This window comes from Microcaecilia unicolor, unplaced genomic scaffold, assembly GCF_901765095.1.
Source record: "Microcaecilia unicolor unplaced genomic scaffold, aMicUni1.1, whole genome shotgun sequence".
NCBI lineage: Eukaryota > Metazoa > Chordata > Amphibia > Gymnophiona > Siphonopidae > Microcaecilia > Microcaecilia unicolor.
This window is the reverse complement of record NW_021963127.1, coordinates 65,130-88,133: the sequence shown is the minus strand read 5'-3', so window position 1 is coordinate 88,133 and position 23,004 is coordinate 65,130. Positions and strand designations below refer to the sequence as shown.

The 23,004-nt window shown below is 43.6% G+C and overlaps 1 protein-coding gene across 1 annotated transcript in view; it reads right to left on the bottom strand.

Annotated features, from left to right (window-relative positions):
- LOC115458973 (desumoylating isopeptidase 1) overlaps positions 1–22,724 on the bottom strand; it is a gene marked incomplete at its 5' end in the record, with an annotated part of 48,505 nt that extends 25,781 nt beyond the window's left edge. The window contains 2 exons of the mRNA XM_030188835.1: positions 22,398–22,467; positions 22,690–22,724. Coding sequence (XP_030044695.1) covers positions 22,398–22,467; positions 22,690–22,724 — 105 coding nt within the window. The remainder of the gene's footprint in view (positions 1–22,397; positions 22,468–22,689) is intronic.
- Between the last annotated feature and the right edge of the window lie 280 nt (positions 22,725–23,004).

Sequence of the window (23,004 nt, the reverse complement as noted above, 5' to 3'; positions counted from 1 at the left end):
ACTAAAGAATTGGACCTTCCGCAGGAGCTGGGCCCTTTAAAAATCGAGAGGGCACATCGGCTGGGACCAAAACAAACTAATGCAACAAGACCCAGGGTGATTATTTGTCGTGTACTAAATTTTGCACATAAAACGGCTATTCTGCAGGCGCTGAGAGGCGGGAGAGAACTGCGTGTTGGAAACCAGAAAATACTTTGCTTTCAAGATTATTCAGCCAGAGTTGCGGCTAGGAGAAAGCAGTTCTCACCTGTTTGTTCTGAACTAGTGCAGCGCAAAATTCCGTTTGCTTTATTATATCCAGCGAAACTGCGCATAGTGCACAAGTCGGAGACAAAGTTTTACACTACAGCAGAAGAAGCCCGTGCCTTTATAAAAGATTTGGAGACACCTAGAGCAAGCTGAAAAGAGTTGTTAAGCTTAAATGGATGCCTATAATCAGTAGTCAAACTTTTGGCGAAGCGGCAGTGAAACAATGCAGATTTGTATATGTTGCAGCAGAGTGGATTGGTGAATTGATCTACAGCAACATTTTGAGAGGGTTTGCTGCTGCAGAAAAAGGTCAGTGGATGGGGAAGCAACCAGAGCTTCAAGAGAGAGAAAGCCATCTTCCATGCAGTTTTCTGGCTCCCAGTTGAAACGGCTCATCAACTCAGGAACATTTGATATCAAGTGACTGGTTGCTTATAAGATCTAATGCAGTAGTAAGAGAAACCAAGTACATTTGAAATATGTTGTGTTTCTATTTGTTATGTTCACTGTTTAGAGTAAATGATGTTGTTAGCAATGTTTTTGGTTCCCAGAATGGGGTGAAATGGAAAAATAAGGGAGTGAAAATAGTGGTTGGCAGAGGCTGTCCCGGTTTTCTGGGTAATAATGGCAAGGGGGTCATTGGCTGATGATTGGTGGATGGGGGGTGGTTGCACGAAAAAATTTGATTAGTTGACTATCAGGGTGTAGAGGAGGGGCGTTCGAAGTGACCTGTATCCCATAGGGATAGGAGGGGGAAAAGGGGGGATGGGATTGGGAGGGTGGGAGTGTAAAGGAAGGTATAATATGGAAGTTAGCTTCGGGGCATGAATGGAAAGAAGTAGGAGTAGACTGGAGTTTAGACTGTAAAGATGACACAAGGAAAATTTTGATCTATTACTGGAAGTTAAGGAGTGACAAGAGACACGAGGGACACATCAGTGGTTTGTGGAAGAGGGGCCAGAGGCTGGGCTGGCTCCTCATGTTAGATAAAAGATTCATCTGGCTTAATACTCTTAAACACTGTGAGAGGGATGCTTAAGATTGTTACCTGGAACGTGGGGGGTATACACTCCCCAATAAAAAGATCAAAGATTTTACAGTATTTACAGCGCATTAGAGCGGATATAGTATTCCTCCAGGAAACACATCTGTCTGGACAAGACCATGCTAAGCTTGCGAGGTGGTGGGTGGGAGAATGTGTGGCTTCAGCAGCCATGGGTCGAAAGGGTGGTGTGGCAATACTCATTCGAAAGGGGGTGGCTACACAGCTTACTAACATAGTGCAAGACCCCGAGGGGCGCTTTGTCTTTGGAACAGCTACAGTGGCAAGGCAACAGGTGAGGCTCGGTAGCATTTATGCCCCAAATCAGCTCGACCTCCAATTTTATAAGAAATTAAGGACGATTCTAACGAATGTGGCACTCACCCCCTTGGTGCTAGGAGGTGATTTTAACACGGCTTGGGACCCCACTTTAGATAAATCTAATCCTCCGACTGGACCAGGGACTAGAAAACACGCGAAGGGATTGCCTGATTTTTGTTCATTATTAGACCTTATTGATGTATGGAGGACCTTGCACCCTCTTGATAGGGAATATACACATCAGTCCAGAGCACACAATACTTTTTCCAGGATTGATTATTTGTTGACCTCTAGAGAGGCCTTTTCAGATATAGGGGAAGTCGAGATTGGTCCCTGTGTGATCTCTGACCACGCCGCAGTCTGGATGACATGGAATGGTGGGGGCCAGAAGGCGGCAAAAGGGGGGTGGTCTTTCCCTAGCTACCTTTACAAGGATGTGCATTTTCGGGAATATTTGTTAACCAAATGGGGTGAATACTCAAATTTTAATGCAGCACCAAATGTAGATGCCACACTCTTCTGGGAAGCGGCAAAGGCCGTTCTAAGAGGGGACATAATAAACTATGTTAGTCACCACAAGAGAGCTAGAGATAGGGAAATCCTTCGATTGGAAAAACAATTGCTGGGTTTGAGGAAACAATTTAGTGTGAACCCGATACCAAGGGTTCGACAAGATAGTAGCGGCCCAATGTGCTTTGAACTCATTGATACACGAACGTGCAGTTAAATCCCATATGTATTATAAATTTCATCTTTATAAATTTGGTAACAAGGGGGGCAAGATGTTGGCTCGTTTAATTGCTCCTAGGCACACTTCTAAACAAATTCTAACTATCAGGAATGATAAGGGGCAATTGCTTCATACTGACAGAGAGATACGTGATGTCTTCCAAAAATTTTTCAAGCAACTCTACAAGTCAGAGGCGGAGAGTGGTCTTAGTGGGGAGCTATACTTAGAAAACATTGCCCTCCCTGGCATTACGCAAGCAGATCGTAAGATGTTAAATGCCCCTATAACTGATGACGAGGTGAGCTGGGCAATTGGACATAGTAAGTTGGGTAAGGCCCCGGGCCCAGATGGTCTCAAATTAGAATTCTATAGGATGCTGGGGAATCCGATAGCTCCGTCAATAGCGAAAGCATTTAACAGGTGGGTGGAGGTTGGCCGGCTACCAGAACATCTCAATCTAGCTCAGATTATAGTGCTACCTAAACAACAGAGAGATCCCACTCTGGGGTCTTCATATAGGCCGATCTCTCTCCTAAATCAAGAGGTAAAACTATTTGCCAAAATTTTAGCTAACAGGTTGAGTAGAGTGTTACCGAGAGTCATTCACGAAGCACAGGTAGGGTTTGTTCAGGGACGCTCAGTGGCGCGTAATCTGAGAAGCATATTGGCTTCACTAGAGAGATTGGAAACCACTCAAGAATCAGCTATAATGATTAGTTTCGACGCCGAAAAGGCATTTGATCGTGTGGAGTGGCCTTATTTATTTACAACCTTAGCCAAATATGGGTTTCAGGGCTGGTTTCGGAGGGCGATCTCTGCATTATACACGTCGCCTCGAGCCAGGATATGGGTGAACGGGCTGTACTCAGAAGAGTTTGAAATTTGTCGAGGGACCCAACAGGGATGCCCATTGTCACCTTTACTTTTTGCTCTATATCTGGATCCTCTGATCCGAGACATATGCACATGCCCGGCAATTAAAGGAGTTAAATTTGAGCACCAGGAATTTAAGGTGGCGGCATTTGCCGACGACCTGTTAATCATACTCACGAAGCCCTGGGAGACGCTAGCGTATCTTTTAGAGATATTTAAAGAATTTGGGTCCTATTCTGGCCTTAAATTAAACTATGACAAGTCTGAAGCGTTGGCTCTTACTGCTGAGACTCGAAGAGCATGGCCGGGACAATTCCAACTAAGATGGGTGGAGGAATCGTTTTGTTATTTAGGTATCCTTCTACCAGCCCGGACAAGGGGGATCTACAGTATAAATATTCAGTGGCTGATAGCTAAGACCAAACAGCAACTGGAGGCCTGGAGAACTCTGACACTATCACTATCGGGGCGACTGTGTTTAATTCGCATGGTTATTTTGCCAAGGTGGCTTTATGTGATGCAAACGCTGCCATTGCACTTATTGATGAAGGATATTAGAGTGTTCTATCGCATGGTAACGAAGTTTTGCTGGGCGTATAAGAAAGCAAAAATTTGCCAGCAGTTGCTAATGGGAGGGTGGGATCAGGGTGGGTTGGGCCTACCTAATATTAAATATTATAATCTCGCTTGTTTGTTGCGACACGTGAGGGACTGGGTATTCTCATCAAACTATCACACACCTATAGAGTTGGAGGAATCACTCTTTAGTCCCTATTAATTGATTTCACTATTGCAGGGGGATAGATCTTCTTTGCCACAAAGAATGAGAGGTTCGATGCTGTTAGGATCCTTACAGGGGGCCTGGAGATTTTTGGGGAAATTATTGGGTGGAGACCCACATGTGACAGAATTGCTAACTATACAGGGGAATCCGCACTTTTTACCTGGAATTGAGAATCCAGTATTCCAACATTGGGTGAGACGGGGACTTCATAACTTGGGGATAGTGGTAGATCAGACTGGAGTGATTAGACCACTGGAACAGCTGATCCCTAATGAGTCATTAGACTGGGGAGACACTTTTGCCTACTGTCAATTGAAGCACTATGTACAATCCTTAGACAGGGCGTCCCTGAATTACAAATTGGGGGAGAAGATTCAGACACTGTTTGAGAAGGCCGCTGAGGAGGCTCCTTCCATCTCTGGCCTCCAGAAGAAAATATGGTCCTTGGCACCAGCCAGGGATTTGACACAGCTCAGACGGAGATGGGAACTGGATGTGGGATGTGATCTCGCCTCCTAGGATATTATAGCACACCTTAAAGGTATTCCGCAAATAATTAGTGGGGCGGGATACAGAGAATGTGCATTTCGAGTTATCCACAGGGCATATTTCTCACAAGTACAATTGTTTAGAGCGGGAGGAATTGGTTCGCCTACCTGTATGAAATGTAATCTAGCTGATAATACACTATACCATGGTTTATGGGAATGTGGGATTATAAGATGTTTTTGGAAACGGGTGGTGGCCTTTCTTTCCTTGATGCTGTCAAGAAGGGTACAGGGCACACCTCAACAGTTGTTGTTGGACTGTCCTGGCTCTCTCAGGGGGCTAAGGGCGGAGGAAGTCCTGCTGTGTAGAAAGCTCTGTTTACTAGCACATAATGTATTTTGCAAAAATGGACTGTTCCGGATAGACCTGAATTTTGGCACTGGCGCAATCAGGTACATCAACTGATGACTTGGGAGGCGCAAGAGGCCAGGGGTTCCTTTAAGCGGAAATCACGTTTTTTAAAGACATGGAGTCCCTTTATAGCCAAACTCACGCAAAGAGGAAGAAGTCTCATCCTTAACAAACTATGATTGAGAACCTGGAGACTCCATTGATGCTTTTAGACAGATCATAGGGAGGGTAAAAGGGAGGGGGGATGGGAGGGTTGGGGGGTGGGGGAAAAGGGAGGGATGAAAAGACTATGTAAAAGTTTGATGTTACTTTAACAAAAGGTTTTGTTATTGACTTTAGAGATATCATTTTGGTGATTGTAATTGATGCTTAAATGTTGTGGATGTGACATCAATAAAAAAGTTAAACCATAAAAAAAAAAAAACATACGATTATTCCGATACATTACAAAACATTCACAAGGAATCCTAAGTTGGATGAAAGCTCCTAGTGAAGTCACTGCAGAACGTAATTTCAAGTTCTTCTTCCTTCTAGACTGCATCCATTTAGAAACATCTGTACTTTATTCCCCAGAAATGTTGTACCTGCAGTCCTATAATATAATCTGCATATTGAATCCCTATCCTGATGAAAAACAAAGGACACTAAGAGTAGATCTTAGTGTTACTTCAATCTCTGAGGATTCCAAAATATCAGATATATTTAAATGAACTGAAGCTTCTTTTCAGTAGACGTTATATAGAAGGTCTTCTGCGAAGGTGGAAAGACTGATTTCAGGTATTTCAATACTGATTGCAAACACCTATGGAAAAGAATGCTAGCCGAGGTTAGTCTAGACTACGGGAAGTAAAGCAGTTTTAGGTTCAGACCTCTTTGCATAGTTTCTAAATTTCCAATTTTCCTTAACATAAAGGACTTAACCTGAATTAAAGTCTGAGAAGATTTTAACCTCAGTCACTGTTTTATCCATTACATCAATCTTAGTACAGAAATTCACTTTAGACTCTAAATCTTGCAGTTTGGAGGCAGAAGTCAAGGAGATGGAAAAACAGGGGAGTAAACCTGATCAAACCACTCCATAACCAACCATGGAGTCTCAAAGGTCACCACATTCAGCTTCACTAACGGTTAAGGGTGCTAGGACAACTGAAGAAGAAAGCAGAACTTCTACCTGAGTTGAGAAACCTCCACAGTCTTTCTCTTCCGCTCTTGTTGGTTCAGAGTCCCTCAAAGGTCTGGAAGTCCAGACCAGATGTATTTCACATATTAATAAAGGTAGAAAGAAGAGCAAAGGACAGCCAGTATGGTTAAACGGAGAACTGAAAGAGGCTATTAGACTCAAAAGAATATTTTTCAGAATACAGGAAAAAGATCAGAATAAAGAAAACAAGCAGCAACATAAGCACTGGCAAGCTTGATGCAAAGCATTGAGAAAGAAGGCCAAAAAAGAATACAAAACAAATCTTGCCTTGGAAGCAAAACGCATAGTAATAACTTTTTCAGGTATATCAGAAACAGAAAACCTGTGAGGGAATCCATAGGACCATTAGATCATCAAGGAATAAAAGGGGCACTCAGGGAGGACAGGGCCATAGCACAGGGGCTGAATTAATTCTTTGCCTCTGTCTTTCCTGCAGATGATGTAAGACCTACCTGTACCAAAGTTGGTTTTCAAGGATGATGATGTAGAGGAACTGAAAGAAATTTCAGTGAACCTGGAAAATGTACTGAGACAAATTTAAAGATTAGTAACTAATCACCTGGACCCCATGGTAAACACCCTGGGGTACTTAAAGAACTCAAATATGAAACTGCAGACCTGTAAGTGACCTGTAACCTGTCATTAAAATCACCTGTAGTACCTGAATATTGGAGGGTAGCAAATGTAATGCTTATTTTAAAAAAGGGATTCAGAGGTGACCCAGGAAATTACAGACTGGTAAGCTTGACGTAAGTGCCGGACAAAATAGTGGAAACTTATACAGAATAAAATCACTGAACACATAGACAAACATGGTTTAATAGGACAGAGTCAAAATGGATTCAGCCAAGGGAAGTCTTGCCTCAATCTGTTTCATTTCTTTGAATGCATGAACAATCATGTGGACAAAGGTGAGCCGGCTGATATAGTGTATCTAGATTTTCAGAAAGCGTTTGACAAAGTCCCTCATGAGAGGCTCCTGAGAAAATTAAAAACCCATGGGATAGGAAGCAATAGTCTGATGTGGATTAGGAACTGGTTACTGAACAGAAAACAGAGGATAGGGTTAAATGGCCATTTTTCTCAATGGAGGAGGGTGAATAGTGGAGTGCTACAGGGATCTATACTGGGACCGCTGCTATTTAACATATTTAGTAATGATCTGGAAAATAAACAAGTGAGATGATTAAATTTGACAATAACAAAACTATTTCAAGTTGTCAAATGCAGAAGACTGTGAACAATTGTAGGAAGACCTTAGAAGTTGGAAGACTGGGCATCCAAATGGCAGATGAGATTTAATGTGGACAAGTGCAAAGTGATGCACATTGGGAAGAATAATCCAAATCAGTTATTTGATGCTAGGGTCCACCCTAGGAGTAGCTCTGAAGAAAAAAATCTAAGTGTCATGTGGATAATCCACTGAAGTCTTCTGCCCAGTGTGTGGTGGAGGCCAAAAATGAAAACAGAATGATAAGAATTATTAGGAAAGGGATAGAAAATAAGACTAAGATGTTATTAATGGCTCTATATCGCTCTATGGTGTGATCACACCTTCAGTATTGCGCGCAATTTTGGCTGTCGCATTGTAAAAATGATATAATGGAATTACAAAAGGTTCAAAGAAGGGCAACCAAAACGATAAAGTGGGATGGAACTCCTCTCGTATAAGGAAGGGCTTAAGAAGTTAGGACTCTTCAGCTTGGAACAAGAGAGACAACTAAGGGGGGATACAACAGAGGTCTAAAAATACTAAGCAGTGTAGAACAAGTAAACATAAATTGATTTTTTTTTACTTTTTTCAAAAAGTATAAAGACTAGGGGACATTCAAGGAAGTTACACGGTACTACTTTCAAATAACACTGATCCTTTGGCTAATGCTTCACTCAATGAAAACTCTATACAGCAGCCAACTGGTTTTTCTCATCCAAACAAACTCAACCCAGAAAAAAAAAACCCCACAGGCTCTACTTATGACTTGCTCAGGGACTCCTAATCCAGATCTTCCCATTATTGAGCCAGTTCTCCTGTCATTTTTCAGCCTACTCTCAAACTTCTAGGCGTTACATTTGATTCAGCCCTCACATACCATACTCATATCTCAGCCATAGTACAACGTTACTTTTATAAACGTAAAATGATCTCTTCAATTCACCACTTTTTTACTAAACCAGCTCTTCGGGTCTTTATTCACTCTTTGGTGAATTCCTTTCTGGACTACTGTAACACTCCAATTTGACACGACTCCTCTCTTACACACCTGATCCCTTATGCTCCCTCCAGATCCCTGTGCTCATCCTCCTCCAACCTATTACATGTTCCTTCCCTATGTTAGCTCCGCTTTGATTCCATTCGCTCCAAAGCTTTCAGGGTAGTAGCCTCTACCCTCTGGAACTCCCTGCCCCTTCATCTGTACTCCTCGACTAATCACACTGTATTCTGTGCTGCCCTTTAAAAAAAAAAAATTCCTGATGCCTTTAACCCCTTTAGAATGCTTTAGATGCTACTCCCAGAGTCTTTTGGACATCAGTGACTGGTGAACCTGTACAGAGAGCACATGTTCTCTTCCCCTCCCCTTTCCCGATCCTTCTTTCCTATATGTTTATGGAGTTCTTCCCCGCCCTCTTTCTCTCGCCTCTTACTCTATACTGACTGCCCTGAAGGCCTCACCATAGGACAGTATATCAGACTACTAAGAAACTTGAAACTCAATGAATAGTTAAGCTCTGGAACTTGTTGCTAGAGGATGTGGTATCAGTGGTTATTATATCTGGGTTTAAAAAAAGGTTTGGACAAGTTCCTGCAGGAAAAGTCCAGAGTCTGCAATTGAGATACGACATAGGGGACGCTAGTGCTTGTGCCTGGGATCAGCAGCAGCATGAATCTTGCTACTATTTGGGATTCTGTCAGGTACTTGTGACCTGAATTGGCCACTGTTGGAAGTAGGATACTGGGCTAGATGGACCATTGGTCTGACACAGTATGGCTATTCTTAAGTTTTTAAGATGGCATTTTCCTTATTTTCAGGTATCTTTTGTGTCATTAAAGCTACTCTTTTTTTAGGTGCACACTGTATGCACACAAGATTTTAAAAGTGCACACAATGTGCCTGTATTAAATCTGAAATATTTATTAGGCTTTATTTACAGCCTTTTTGAAGGAATTCACTCAAGGCGGCGTACAGTAAGAATAGATCAAACGAGCAATAGGCAATTACAGCAGTAAAAATATTCAAAAACAATACAAAGTATAGCATAGTATACTACTTACAATAACACAATACATAATAGAGAATTATAATTGATACTGAAGGGTAAAGCAAAGAAGTAACATACAAGTAGGTAAGAAAGTAGGAAGAGTTAGAAAATAAGGTGATTGATTTAAAGAAAGTTGCACATGAGGTCAGAGAGATGGCTGAATATTCTCTCAGCTAGGGCAGAAGTGGATAAACATGAAATATACGCGCATACAAGCAATTTGTGCACTTTACAATTTTAGACACCCAAACAAACCTGAATGCATGCTCACAAATTCTCATCCATATTAAATCTAAACATTTTTTCACACCATTTACAAAACAGTGTGAAAAATACGTTAATTTTTATGTTTAAATCTCTTTATTACCAAAGAGGAACAAACAACAGATCTCCAGAAATCTTAAGAAATACAAATTGTTCCATCCACACAGTTAACAATGTTACATCAAATACAAACTTTTAGTTTTTAATTTTACCCTTTCCCCCACCTATCCCCCCACCCCCATCAATCTTCAACATCAAAATCAACACTAAGTATTCTGCTTCGTGCTGTATGACAACATAGTCCAAAATGGCTCCTATATCACAGTAAATCTTTTCCCCTAAACAGAATCTAATTGACCCACACTCAGTCTTTCCAAAGGACACAACATAACCATATCAGCCCGCCAAGAGGCCAAGGATGGTGGAGGTGCAACCAACACCTCAAAATACTCTTTTTCTCCATCAAAGTGGCCCTGTGTAAAAAACCAGTCAGGCTAGGTTTAATAGAATGTGCCAATCCAAAGACATTAAACAAGATTTTTGGGGTGCTTTCAGGCGAGCCCAAAACTGATGAATTACTGAGCAGCGCCAGTACATGTGTCCCAGTGATGCCGAAGATGCCTGACATTTTGGACATTTATCCTCTACACTCATAGTGGCTTTAAAGGCACGGTGAGGTGATATATGTAGATAAAATACCATTTTATATTGTAGTTTCCATAAGGTAATGTTGTCAGTAAGGGCTATGGTGTGTTTTAGACAATTTGGTATCCAAGTGGAATCAATTTGTACATTCAGATCTCTAGTCCATGCCCCCGCCAGAGGCTCATAGTCCAAAACCAACAATAAGTCTTTCAAAGATTGATGGTGATATTGCAGAGTCACCAGTTGTTGTGCACCTAGTGTAAATGTAGTAGACAGCTGCTCCCGCAAGTCCTCTGTCAAAGCAGAGGCAGGCAAAGAGTTTACATAATGTTTAACTGTAGATAAGAAAATGTATCAATCTTTTAATGTAAACTCCGTTCGTAAACAATCATAAGATTTACAGTAACCCTCCTTTGGAAGTACATGAAAAAGAAATAAAATATTCCCTTCCGTCCTAAACACTGAAAGGAAGCATTATTCATACCGGGGGAGGAAGGACCCATTACCTTGTAGAGGCAAGAGGGGTGAAACCTTTTGGACAAGATGAGACTGACTGCCTACCCAGCCCCACACCTAACATAGGGGAGACACAAAGTGAATCCCTCACCTTTGGCTGGCATAGTGCCGTTGAGGCATGCAACACAACTGATACAGTGCACACAGTCTCTTTTCCAGAATTAAGTAGGAAAAATAGTCAGTATCGCAATACCAATCATTGAGATGTCACATCCTGCATGCCATCGAGAGCAGCTTTAAATTAAGCAATCCCAACCCCACTTTATCTCTAGGTAAGACCACCTTTGCTAGAGGAAGGCGAGCTCTCTCCCCATTCCATAGGTAACCTATGAGATGTTTATTAAGACGTTTCTCCATAATACCAGTTAACACACACAGATGCATTTGAAAATAATAGAGACACTGTGGGACCACAATCATCATATTATATAAAACTATTTTCCCCATCAGTGAAAGCGGATACACCCTCCAAATGTGTAATTTGCACCAAGTTGCCTCCAATAGTGGGAGAAATTTAACCTCATAAAACTGTGTCAGATCCTGTGGAATCTGGATACCTAGATGTTTGATAGAAGCATCAGCCTACAGTAAGGGAAATGACCTCACCCAATCATGATGGACTGTCTGTTGCACTGGAAGGGCTACTGATTTATGGAGATTTAATGTACATCCCGAATAATACTGACACTCATAAGACATGGCAGAGACACCTGTGGAGAAGACAAAGAACTAACAAATCATCAGCAAACGCGAATACATTGATAGTTTCAGTCTCTATCTGTATACCAAAGATTTCACCATCCCTGAAAACCATACAAATAACGGGTTCCAAACACAGTAGAAATAAGAGCAGGGACAGAGGATAACCTTGCCGCACGCCACAACCAATTGAAAAGGATGGAGTAGGTTGCCCATTAACAAATACTGCAGCAGATGGATTGGCATACAAGAGTTACAAAGCTCTTAAAAACTACACTGGCCCATGTACTTCAAAACCGAGAATAGATAGTTCGTCAACCAAGTCAAACGCCTTTTTGGCATCTAGACTAACTAGAATAGCTGGGACTCCATGACGGTGACTATGAGAGATGCCAACTAAGGTCTTCCAAATATTCAATACCGAATGTTGTCCCTTCACAAAACCTGTCTGTTCAGGGTCGATCACATCAGGAAGATGAAGAGCCAACCTGTCCGCCAAAAGATGCGAAAAATCTTTAAATCCACATTAAGAAGGGAAATTAAACGGTATGCTTCTGGTAAATGTTGGAGTTTACCCGGTTTTGGAATAAGTGTGATCAAAGCCATACCATCATATGGTGGTAAAACCCCCGCTTCTAATGAAGCCGAGTAATATGCCTCCAAGGGGCCACACAGATGAGGATGTACCATTTTGTAAGACTCCGGTGAGTACCCATCGGGACCTGGGGCTGTAAAACATTTAAGTGCCTTAATAGCTTTTTGGATCTCAATGGCACCCAATGGAGCACTCAACTGGGTGAGAACTGCCGCAGAAAAGCGAGGTAGTCCAGCATCCTCTAAATAATCTGTCAAAGAAGGCCCAACCAGCTGGTCCTCACCCTTATACAAATTACTAAAGCGATCATAAAAAAATGTTTCCGATTTCCTCCACCTTATTGGTACGTTGATCCCCAGAAGTCTGCATAGAGAAGATAAAATGCAAGCCATGCCACGCTTTCGTTACTTTAGTCAATAATTTCCCCGGTTTATTTCCAAATTTATGAAATTTATATTTCCAAAAGATCAACTCCTTTTTTGTATGATCATGGATTAATCAACTAAACTAGGATTTACAATTTTTTTTCTGCTTTATATTTAGCTTCCAGTCCAATTATACCTTGTGTAATCTGCTTACTTCGGGTTACAACATACGCAATGACATATCCATGAAGAATTCCAGTATAGGTGGTTGGTCATCGCGATGTTGCCCATTAAACTCCTCAAATTCTTTGGATTCCTGGCAAAGATACTTCCGAAAATGCTCATCCTTATAGAGATAAGCCAGAAATTGTCATCGATGACCACTACACTGCTGTTTACTACCTTCCAAATCAACCCAAATCATATTATGATCATAAACAGCCAATGGTCCAATCGCAGCCCCTGCAACCTAAAAAAATAAGGTTTCAGTAAGCAAGATATAATCAGTATGTGAAAAGGTATTATGTACCCTAGATAAATGGGTATACAATCTCTTTCCGTGGGGTGCAGGAGGTGCCAGGGACCGACCAAATTCAGAAAAGAACAAAGAAAGGGCAGCATCTTCATGGGCCGCAAGTCCACACCACTCCTCAAAGCTCATCTATCTACTAATGGGTCTATCACTTGATTAAAATCCCCCACTACTATCATAGACAAGGTGGTATCTTGTAAGCCCATATGTACCAATTAAAAAAAAAACAAAAAACGTGGTCATATCTATTCGGGCCATACACCACTAAAAGAAAAAATGTCTGATCACTTAAGGTTACCTGTAATATATAGCGACCATAGGAGTCTTTACAAACTAATTTCACAGTCCCCAACAGGTTCTTTCAAATCAACACTGCTACTCCGCCCTTCCTAGACATAGATGAATAATTAAAAAAAAAATCTCACCCATCCAGCCCTTTCAGAGTTTCCCATGTTCAACATCAGTTAATTTTATCTCCTGAAGATAAACGATGCCAGCTTTATGTTCTTTCAAGAGACTTAAAACCGTTCCCAACTGACACTAAGACATCAGTTACCCCTTCCACCCAGCACTCACATGGAGAACATGCACCACCCACCCCAACTAATAGCAAGTACAATGCACCATTCCCATATCAGAACAACAAAAAAGATGAAGGGCGAGGCCGCGTCTCTATCTTGGCATCACCCCAGTCGATGCACCCTATCCAAACGAATAAGGACAGCTGTCGCCAATTTCAGGAAGGTATTGGCTAACCAAAGTTCCGTGATCAATGGTGGCCAGCGTTTCAAGTTCGCGTGTTCTGCTTCAGTGATCCTGAAGCAGAACACGCAAACTTGAAACGCTGGCCGCCATTGATCACAAAGTCAACAAGAAAATACAGAGATCATCTCTCTATTGAGCTAAGTCTATTTTAGCACTGATTAGCTAAGCTTAAAAGTTTAAGAACTACAAAGTGAGATCCCATACGGAGGTTTTCTGGCCAATGATGAGGAAGTCCAACCCCCTATTGACTTTTTCATATGTCAAGGGGTTTCTCAAGGCCTTTTCCTCCTAAGCAGTGCAATTTTTCTAGCAAAAAAAGGTGCCGGTACTCAAAAGCCAGGCCACCCTTCAGGGGTGGGGTGATGACTGAGGGACCCACCCCACAATAGCCAGGCCCCCTGCAACCAGTCACAGAATCTATGACAAGGCAGAATTGGTGTGTAGAGCCTGAGCTGTTTCATTAAAACTTGTGGTTCATGGGTCAATTTTAGCAGACACTGGAAAAAGTGCCGGTACTCAGTACCCCCGAGTAACCCCTCAAAAAAAGCCCTGCTCCTAAGACAAATAAGTGTACTTGCTAAAAAAATTTTTTGAGTACCTTTAACCTATTTACTTTCACCCGACTGATTTAGGTATCTCACCCCTACATTTGCAGTTGATGTTTTTAAAAATGCCAGCTATGCTATATAAATATTTTACATAGTGGCACTGAATCTATCTGCAGAAGCAATGATGCTGAATACACATCTATAGCAGCAAGAGCAGTCACTATATGGATAGCATACTATATTCAGCTGCTATCCGTAGAGCTATATTGATAAATGTAGGATGGCCTTTTTGCTGAATTTATCTGCATAACTACACAGATGGCACCTGCTTATCACCAGGCCCTCTCGGTTAGGAATGTTCCACCCCTGCATTATGTACATAAACATTTTGAATATTGGGTCATATAAATTTCACTGCAGCACACAAGGCAATTTTAATTTACTCTGAATCAGTGGCGTAGCTACAGGTGGGCCTGGGTGGGCACAAGCCCACCCCGCGGTGGAACACCACATCAACATCTCTCCTCCTCCGCACTGTCCCGGCATCTGCCTGCCCATCTCTGATGTATCTTACAGGAGTCCTCGGCGCCTGCAGCAATTTGATTATTGCTGCCTGTGCTAGCCCTGCAGGCTTCCATCGGCTGGGTCCCGACCTCGTTTTCATCATTTCCTGTTTGGCAGGACCCGGCTGATGGAAGCCTGCAGAACCGGCACAGGAACAATAATTGAATCACTGCAGGCGCCGGGGATGCCTGTAAGGTACATCAGGGAAGGATGGGTTTCAACAATGGTGGTAGGTAATTAAAAAATATATTTGGGGGGGGGGGGGGGGCTGTGGAGTGTCGTGCCATAGAAGGGCCCATCTAAGTTAGCTCTGGGCCCATCCAAAATATTGGGTCTGGCTATGCCACTGCTCTGAATCAGGTCAGAAGTCACTGTCAGAAGATAAAAAGCTTTGATCAATAATGGCTTCTAAATGAAACTTTCAAGGATCATTTGCCGTCAAGAAAGATGCAGTATGTTCTAAACACAGAAAGTGTACCTGAATGTAACTTGCCTTCAAAAGGTGTGAGCTAAATACTAGAATAAAATAACCCCCTCCCCAAACCCTGAGGCTTTCATTTTTGTTAGTTTTTCAATCTCCTCCCCTGTAATTCCCAAGTATGTCACATTCATCACATACTGATCCTCAATTGGTTCACATTAACAACGATATCACAGGTGATATCACACACCTCATGATTTAATTAACATCGCGTGGGGGACCACGTGATGCACGGCTAGAGAGTGGCAGTCGCTGTGCAGAGCTCCCTCCTTACCCGCAGTTAATTGAGCTTTCTAACTTTCATCGCGCTACTCCCACTAAATCGGAGAATATCGCTGAGCAGGGGAAGTGTAGCGGCAGCTGTTGGTAGACGCGGATAGGGTGCAGGAGTGGAGAATGGCAGCTAAATCTGGAAAGAAAGAAGGGGCGCGAAGTCGGCTGCTCGAAAACAAGATGGCGGAGACGGAGAGCGGGAGTCCACCGGACAGTGAGCTCCGCGTGGGCCGCGGAGGTAGCGGCAGAAGTGTCGGCCATGCTGGAGGTCTCCGTAGACCTTAAACTGCAAAGGATCGCGGATCAGCTGAAAGGGATCGATGACAAGCTGGGCGGTATCCAGACGGAGTTTACCCAATATAAACAAAGGCTGTCGGATGTAGAAGATTTGGTGCAGCAGCAGGAGACGTCGAGTAAAGCCCTGAAACAGAAGGTGGAGCGACTTGAGGCAAAATTGGAGGACCTTGAAAATCGTGCGCGGAGGAGTAACATCAGAATGGTGGGGCTGCCGGAAGCTATTAGAGAGGCTGATTTGCGATCTTTCCTCGAATCCTGGCTCCCCACGGCACTTCAGCTCAAGTTGACAACAGGCCCGTTAAGAGTGGAGCGGGCCCACAGATTAGGGCCTGTGCGAAAGGATGATTCGCGTCCCAGAGTTGTGATTTTTAAGGTGCTGAACTTTGCACACAAACAGGATATATTACAAGCACTCAGGAAATTGGGACAGCTCAAGTACGAAAATTCGGTGGTGCGCTGCTTTCAGGATTTCTCCACGGCAGTGTCATTGCAGCGAAAAGCGTTTCGCGAAGTGTGCCAGCTTTTGTTTTCCAGAAAAATACAATTTGCTTTACTCTACCCCGCACGACTGAAGATTTGGTACCGGGGGTCTCAGCAGTTCTTTACTGTGGCGGAGGAAGCGATGAAGTTTATTCAACAAGACCTACCTGCTGAAGGGCCAGCATGAAGAGTCTGGATTTGACAGCCAGTGAGAATGGAATGGACATATGAAGGGACTGGACTGGTACATACTTGGTGAGATGGTGAGGAGTACTAGTGAGCATGTTGTAGTGATTTTTTTTTTTTTTGAACTGTGGGGATAGGCATCACAACTATATAATGCAGTTGGTGTGATTTGTTTGAGAAGGTGGTGAGTGAATGCGGTTCTATTTTCTGTTATAGTTGAGTGAGGAACTGTAAGGGACACTGTACTATAATTATATGATGGGAAGGGCCCCTGGGTACTAGAGGAATGGGCTATATATATGAGGCTTGGATGGATATCTTATAATGTCTGGGGGGAGTGAGTGGGTATGGGAGATAATAACTTTGATGTATAAAGGGGGCATGCATGCGTGATTATGGAACTGGAGATGAGATGGGTGAGGGGGGAGCTCGCGTGGTCCGGCTCTTTTAGGAGCTATGGAGGATGATGTAGGGGTTGGGATGGGAGGGAAGGGTGGGGAGGGAGGGTTGCGGAGATATCTGGAGATAGTATGGAGAAGAAGTTTTTGGAATGGATGGCTGGGGGGCATCCTCCTTTGTTTTTGAGTGGAGTTAGTTTTGTTATGAGAATACATGACTACTGGGCTATTGGGATCACTTAGAATAATCTCGTGGAATGTAGGGGGGGTTTCCTCCCCTATTAAGCGCACTAAGGTGTTACAAGCGCTGCAGCGGCAGAGGGCGGATGTAGCTTTTCTGCAGGAAACGCACTTGTCCTCCGGAGAACATGCTAAGTTTAAAAGAGGTTGGGTTGGTTCTTTGGTGGAGGCTCCTGCAGTGGGGAGGAAGGCAGGGGTGATGATCCTATTCAGGAAGGGTATCCCACTTCGGCTCAACTTGACCCAGGCTGATCCGGAGGGCAGGTGGGTCTTGGCCGATGTGGAGATAGCTGGTCGCCATTTGGTGTTCTGTAATGTATATGCCCCCAATGTGTTCAATGGCAAGTTTTTTCAAGCCTTGATTAAGAGACTGGCTCCGCGTGCAGGGGGGGAGCTGATATTAGGGGGTGACTATAACTTAGTGATTGATCCCTTAATGGATCGTTCCAATTCAGGTGGCCAGAGTTCGGGGGGGAGGCTGTAGGGCACTATCTTCCTTATGTAAGGCTTTGGAGCTGGTAGATGTTTGGAGGGTGCTGCACCCGTCTGAGAGAGACTTTACTCATCTTTCTCGAGCACATGGCTCTCAATCCCGTATCGATTATTTGTTTGTCTCTCGCTCTCTATTATCCCAGGTGCAGAAAGCGGAGATTGGACCATACGCGGTCTCGGACCATGCTTTGGTTTGGTTGACCCTGATGGACAAACCGTGGGCTGGGTGTAATCGGACATGGAAATACCCTTTGGAGCTGGTGCAGGATTCGAGATTTCATGCTTATCTGATGGATAGATGGGAAGACTATGTATATCACAATGGGGAGCATGTAAATCAGCCGGCCCTTTTTTGGGAAACAGCAAAGGCGGTGTTACGAGGGGACATTATCTCTTATTCGGCGAGGGCTCGGAAGTTGAGGGATGGGGAGATTGTTCGTTTGGGGGCCTTTGTTCAGAGGCTGCGGAGAGCCTATGGGCGCTCACCTACTTCTGAATGCAGGGGGGCATTGTTGGGAGCGCAGAAAGAGTTAAACGAATTGCTGCATCAAAGGGCGGTTAAGACCCAATTTTATTATAAATATCGTCTGTTTCAATATGGGAACAAGGCCGGGCGATTGTTGGCTAGGATGCTTCATAAAAAGGGGGGTGTTAACCGCGTGTTGCAGTTGAAGGCAAAGGACGGGAGGATGACGAGTGTAGACGGAGAAATTGCTGATGTTTTTGGACAGTTTTATAAAGCACTATATGCAGTGGATCAGGATGCTGTGATGGATAGTGATATGTATTTGGAGAACCTGAACTTACCTCGGCTTTCTGATAGTCAACGTGGCCGCCTGAATGGGTCATTCACGGAGGGGGAGTTAATATTGGCTCTGCAGCAGTGTGCTACTTACAAGGCCCCTGGACCAGATGGTTACAGGGTAGAGTTTTACAAACAGTTTTTTGATAAGGTCAAAATGCCGTTGTTGTCCTTGTTCAACTCGATGGTGGCTAAGCGCACGCTCCCGGGTACTTTTCAGGAGGCTCAAATAGTTGTGCTCCCTAAGGAGGGGAAAAATGAGGTGGAACCGGAATCTTACAGGCCCATTTCTCTTATTAACGTTGATGCGAAGTTATATGCTAAAGTTTTGGCCAACAGATTGGCGGTGGTCCTCCCGTCATTGGTTGATGAGTCCCAGGTGGGTTTTGTGAAGGGAAGGACAGCAGTGAAGAATGTTTGATCCATCTTGACATCTTTAGAAGTTGTGGCCCGGGGACGCCTTCCATCGCTCTTAGTTAGCTTTGATGCGGAGAAGGCGTTCGACTGGGTGAACTGGTCCTACATGTTTGCGGTGTTGAGACATTACGGCTTTGGAGGGTTTTTTCTGGATGCTGTTGAGGTCTTGTATTCGGAACCGCGGGCGTATGTGTGGGTAAATGGGGAACGCTCAGAGTCTTTTAGGATCTATAGAGGGACTAGACAGGGTTGTCCCTTGTCTCCTCTTTTGTTTGTTCTTTCTTTGGATCCTCTCATTCGGGAAATCCTACAGCATCCAGAGATACAGGGAGTACCAGTTGGGCGAACGGAATTTCTTCTTTCTGCCTTTGCGGATGACCTGCTGGTGCATCTTACGGAGCCGAGCACTTCTCTACCTGCCCTCTTAGAACTTTTTCGAGAATTTGGAGACTTCGCTGGGTTTCGTCTTAATTATTCCAAATCATTGGCGTTGTCTTCAGCGGAGGAGATACGGCGGGAGTGGGGTGGGGAGTTTCCTCTTCGTTGGGTGCAGGGATCCTTTAAATATTTGGGTATACGTTTGTCGATGAGGGTTTCCGAGTTGTACCATCTGAATGTCTCCGGTTTGTTGAAGGCCACATCGGAGAGGTTGCAAGCTTGGATGTCTTTGCCTTTGTCGCTTTCTGGGCGGATCCAGTTGTTCAGAATGGTGGAGTTCCCCAGATGGCTATATCTGCTGCATATGTTGCCCATTTATCTACGAGCCAGAGACCTCAACCAGCTGGGTAAGGTGATCAGACGTTTTTGCTGGGGGGGAAAGAAGGCAAAGCTGCCGTTGAGTTTACTGCAGGGGTCCTGGGGTGAGGGAGGTTTGGGCCTGCCGGATTTGCGGCGTTATAATTGGGCTTGTCTCATGCGTTACATTGGGGACTGGTTTTTGGCGCGAGATGATTACATATGGAGACGATTGGAAAGCCAGTATTATACACCGTGTAATTTTCATTTTTTACTACAAGCTCCCAGCAGGATGATTCCGGTGGAGTTACGGAATAGTATATTATTGACCCCTCTGCGAAGTCTTTGGAAAGATATGATGAAGCTGTTTGGCTTGAGTAGATGGATTTCGGATATTCTTCCTATTCGGGGCAACTTGTTGTTCTGACCAGGTTTGGAGAATGTGATTTTTCAGAAATGGGCGCGACAAGGTATCACTAGGTTAGAACATGTGTTAGATAGGCAGGGGGTAATGTTGAATCTGGGGGCATTGGGGCTCGGGTATGATATGGGAGGTATCTTTGCTCACGCCCAACTGAAGCATTATGTTGATTCCTTGGACAGGGGGGCTTTAGGTTCTCGGCATTGTCATTTTCTGCGGCAGTTCTTTCATTCAATGCAGGGGGAACGTCTTTCAATTTCTGGGCTGCATAGGGCGTTGGGAAGATATATGGTGCCCAAGATCCGAGGGCAAATTCAACAGCGTTGGGCGGACGATTTGGCTAGGCCGCATTTGGCTTTGGATTTCAATGCTTTGACAGCTAGGATTCCAGGTTTGACGGGTAATGCAGGACTTAGAGAATGCCAGTATCGTATTCTACACAGGGCCTACCTAACAAAGTCTCAAGTGTTCAGGATGGGAGGGGTGTCCACTCCTCTCTGTGGGAAGTGTGGGAGGGCTCCGGGGTCGTTTTTTCATTATTTGTGGGAGTGCTATAAGGTGAGGCATTTTTGGGACTCCATCATTCGGTATTTGGGCACTCTTTTGGGATCGAGAGTCATGTGTTCCCCGATGGGGATCTTGCTAGATAAGCATGAGCTTTTCTTGTTACAGGGTGGTGCGGCCCGACAACTGATTCGCAAGGCCTGTCTGATTGGTAAGCGGATTATAATGAGTCAATGGATGGAGGAGTCCTCCCCGGATTTCTGGCACTGGCGGAACAGATTGCATGAATTCATGCTATTTGAAAGGAGGGGGGTGGGCTGTTCCCCTAAGCGGAGGAGGCAGTTTCTGGACATTTGGGGGCCATATATCCAAAGCTTATCTCCTAAAGGGAGAAGTTTGGTGATCAATTCGCTTTAAGTTATAAGTTGATAGGGAGTCATCCATTTCAGATATAGATCAAAAGTTTGGGTATCTCCTTAGAGGGGGGGAGGGGGGGATTTTCCTTATTGGTCTGATTTATTGGTATGGGTTTTTCCTATAATTAGGGGGAAGGGGGATGCAGGGCGAGGGGGGGAGTAGACAAGTAATAGTCTGATGGGTATAGCAGTGTTGTTGGGGGGGAGGGGGGGACTTATTACGAACTATGGAGGATAACGGCGAACAGTACTATTGTGTGGTTATGACATGTGACCTAAAGAGGTTCAAATGGAATTGGCAGACTGCAATATAAATGTTGAATTATTAAGATAAACTTGTTGAACCATAAAAGGGTGGGGAGCTATAAGAGTCCAGGCTCTCTACGCTTCTTTTGAATGAGGATGGTTACAGCAATAGAGGGGGAGGATGAGTTTTAGTTATTTGCAATACGCTTAAAAGTACATTAATGGTGTGGCATATAATCTGGGGGGGGTGGGGTGGGGGGCGGAGTTGGAGAGGAAGGGGGGGGGGGGGAAATGTTAAATATTTTGATGATGTGATTTTCACCCTGTTGGTATTCTGTTGGTTTTGTTTCTCAATTGATATATATTGAAATGGTTGACGGTCATTTTTATTATATCATCCATAAAATATTGTTGAAACAAGGAAAAAAAAAAAAAGAAAAAATGCTGAACATAATATAGAGGGGCGGGGTGGAGTTAAATTGTTAAAAGTTTGATGACGAAATGTATCATTTGGTCCTTATTGTATATCTTTTTCTATTTGAACCTCTGTGTATGAATATCGTGGATGTTTTTTTTTTTTCTTCTTTTGTCATCAATAAAAATGTTGAAATATAATTAACATCGCGTGTAATGTCATCTGTAAGCACTGGAGAAAAACAGCAAAAGGGAGTTATTTAATGAATTAAGAAAATAAACATAAATGAAGTCTACAATGTCCAGTCCTGGTTTTATGCCACAGATTGCATGGACTCACTTCCCTCAGAAAAGCAGGTCACATCTCTGCTAAATGGTGGAACGCCTTACCGTTAAATGTGAGATTAGATTGTTATAAATTGGTTTAGGAAAGCCTTAAAAAAAACTACCTCTTCCAGCTTTTCAATAGAATTTGAATTAACTCTTAATAATTTTTATACTTCTCTGGGGTTTACTCAGTTTTCTTTACTGTAAACCGCATGGAGCTCCTGTGGGTTTTTGCAGGGTATAAGTACCTATTGTATGTATCTATGTAGTGAATGTAATAGGAGGATATAAATCAGGTTTGGATCACCTGTGAAAAATGGAGCCGGTTGGTATCCAACAGTAAGAAGCACCAGTACACCTCCCATATGAGATTTCAGAGTATGGACTAGTGAATGCAACCTGGGGGGAATCACTCACCGGTGGGCAGCTGGAGATCCCTGTGCTGCCGTAGAAGAACTCATCCTCATATATGATGATGGCAGTGTGCCTGGCAGGGAGAGAGAAAAACAGATGCAATTAAGCATTAAAAAGTACAAGAAAGGCACGCTAGCTTCTTCACAGGGATGCAAGGCAACAAGATATTGCTAGTAGACATTACTCACACCTGCTTCACAGTATAATTCTAGCTAAGGTACATGGCGACCTGACAGAGGAGGATTGAATAAGGCACATTCAAAACTCATGCAAGAAACTTCATCCAAATGCTTACCAGATGCCTTCCAGCTGTTTCCCTGTAAGAAGAAAAGACAAGGAGAGAGAGAACAAGCATTACCAATTTGTCTGATGCATAGCTAAGTCTATACCATTGTTATAATGATACAACTACACAAAGCAGGGTCTCCTAAAAGTTACAGCCCGGAGCTTGGAAAACCAGGAGCACTGCCAGATTCTAATCCCAAGTCTGTGCCAAACTGTGGTCCCTCCAATTCAGAGTCCGGCCTACCCAGTCCATGGCAGTGACTCAGACCAGTAGCAGGAGAACTGGGGTGGTGCCCACCCATATTAACCTTAAGCCTCACCAGAA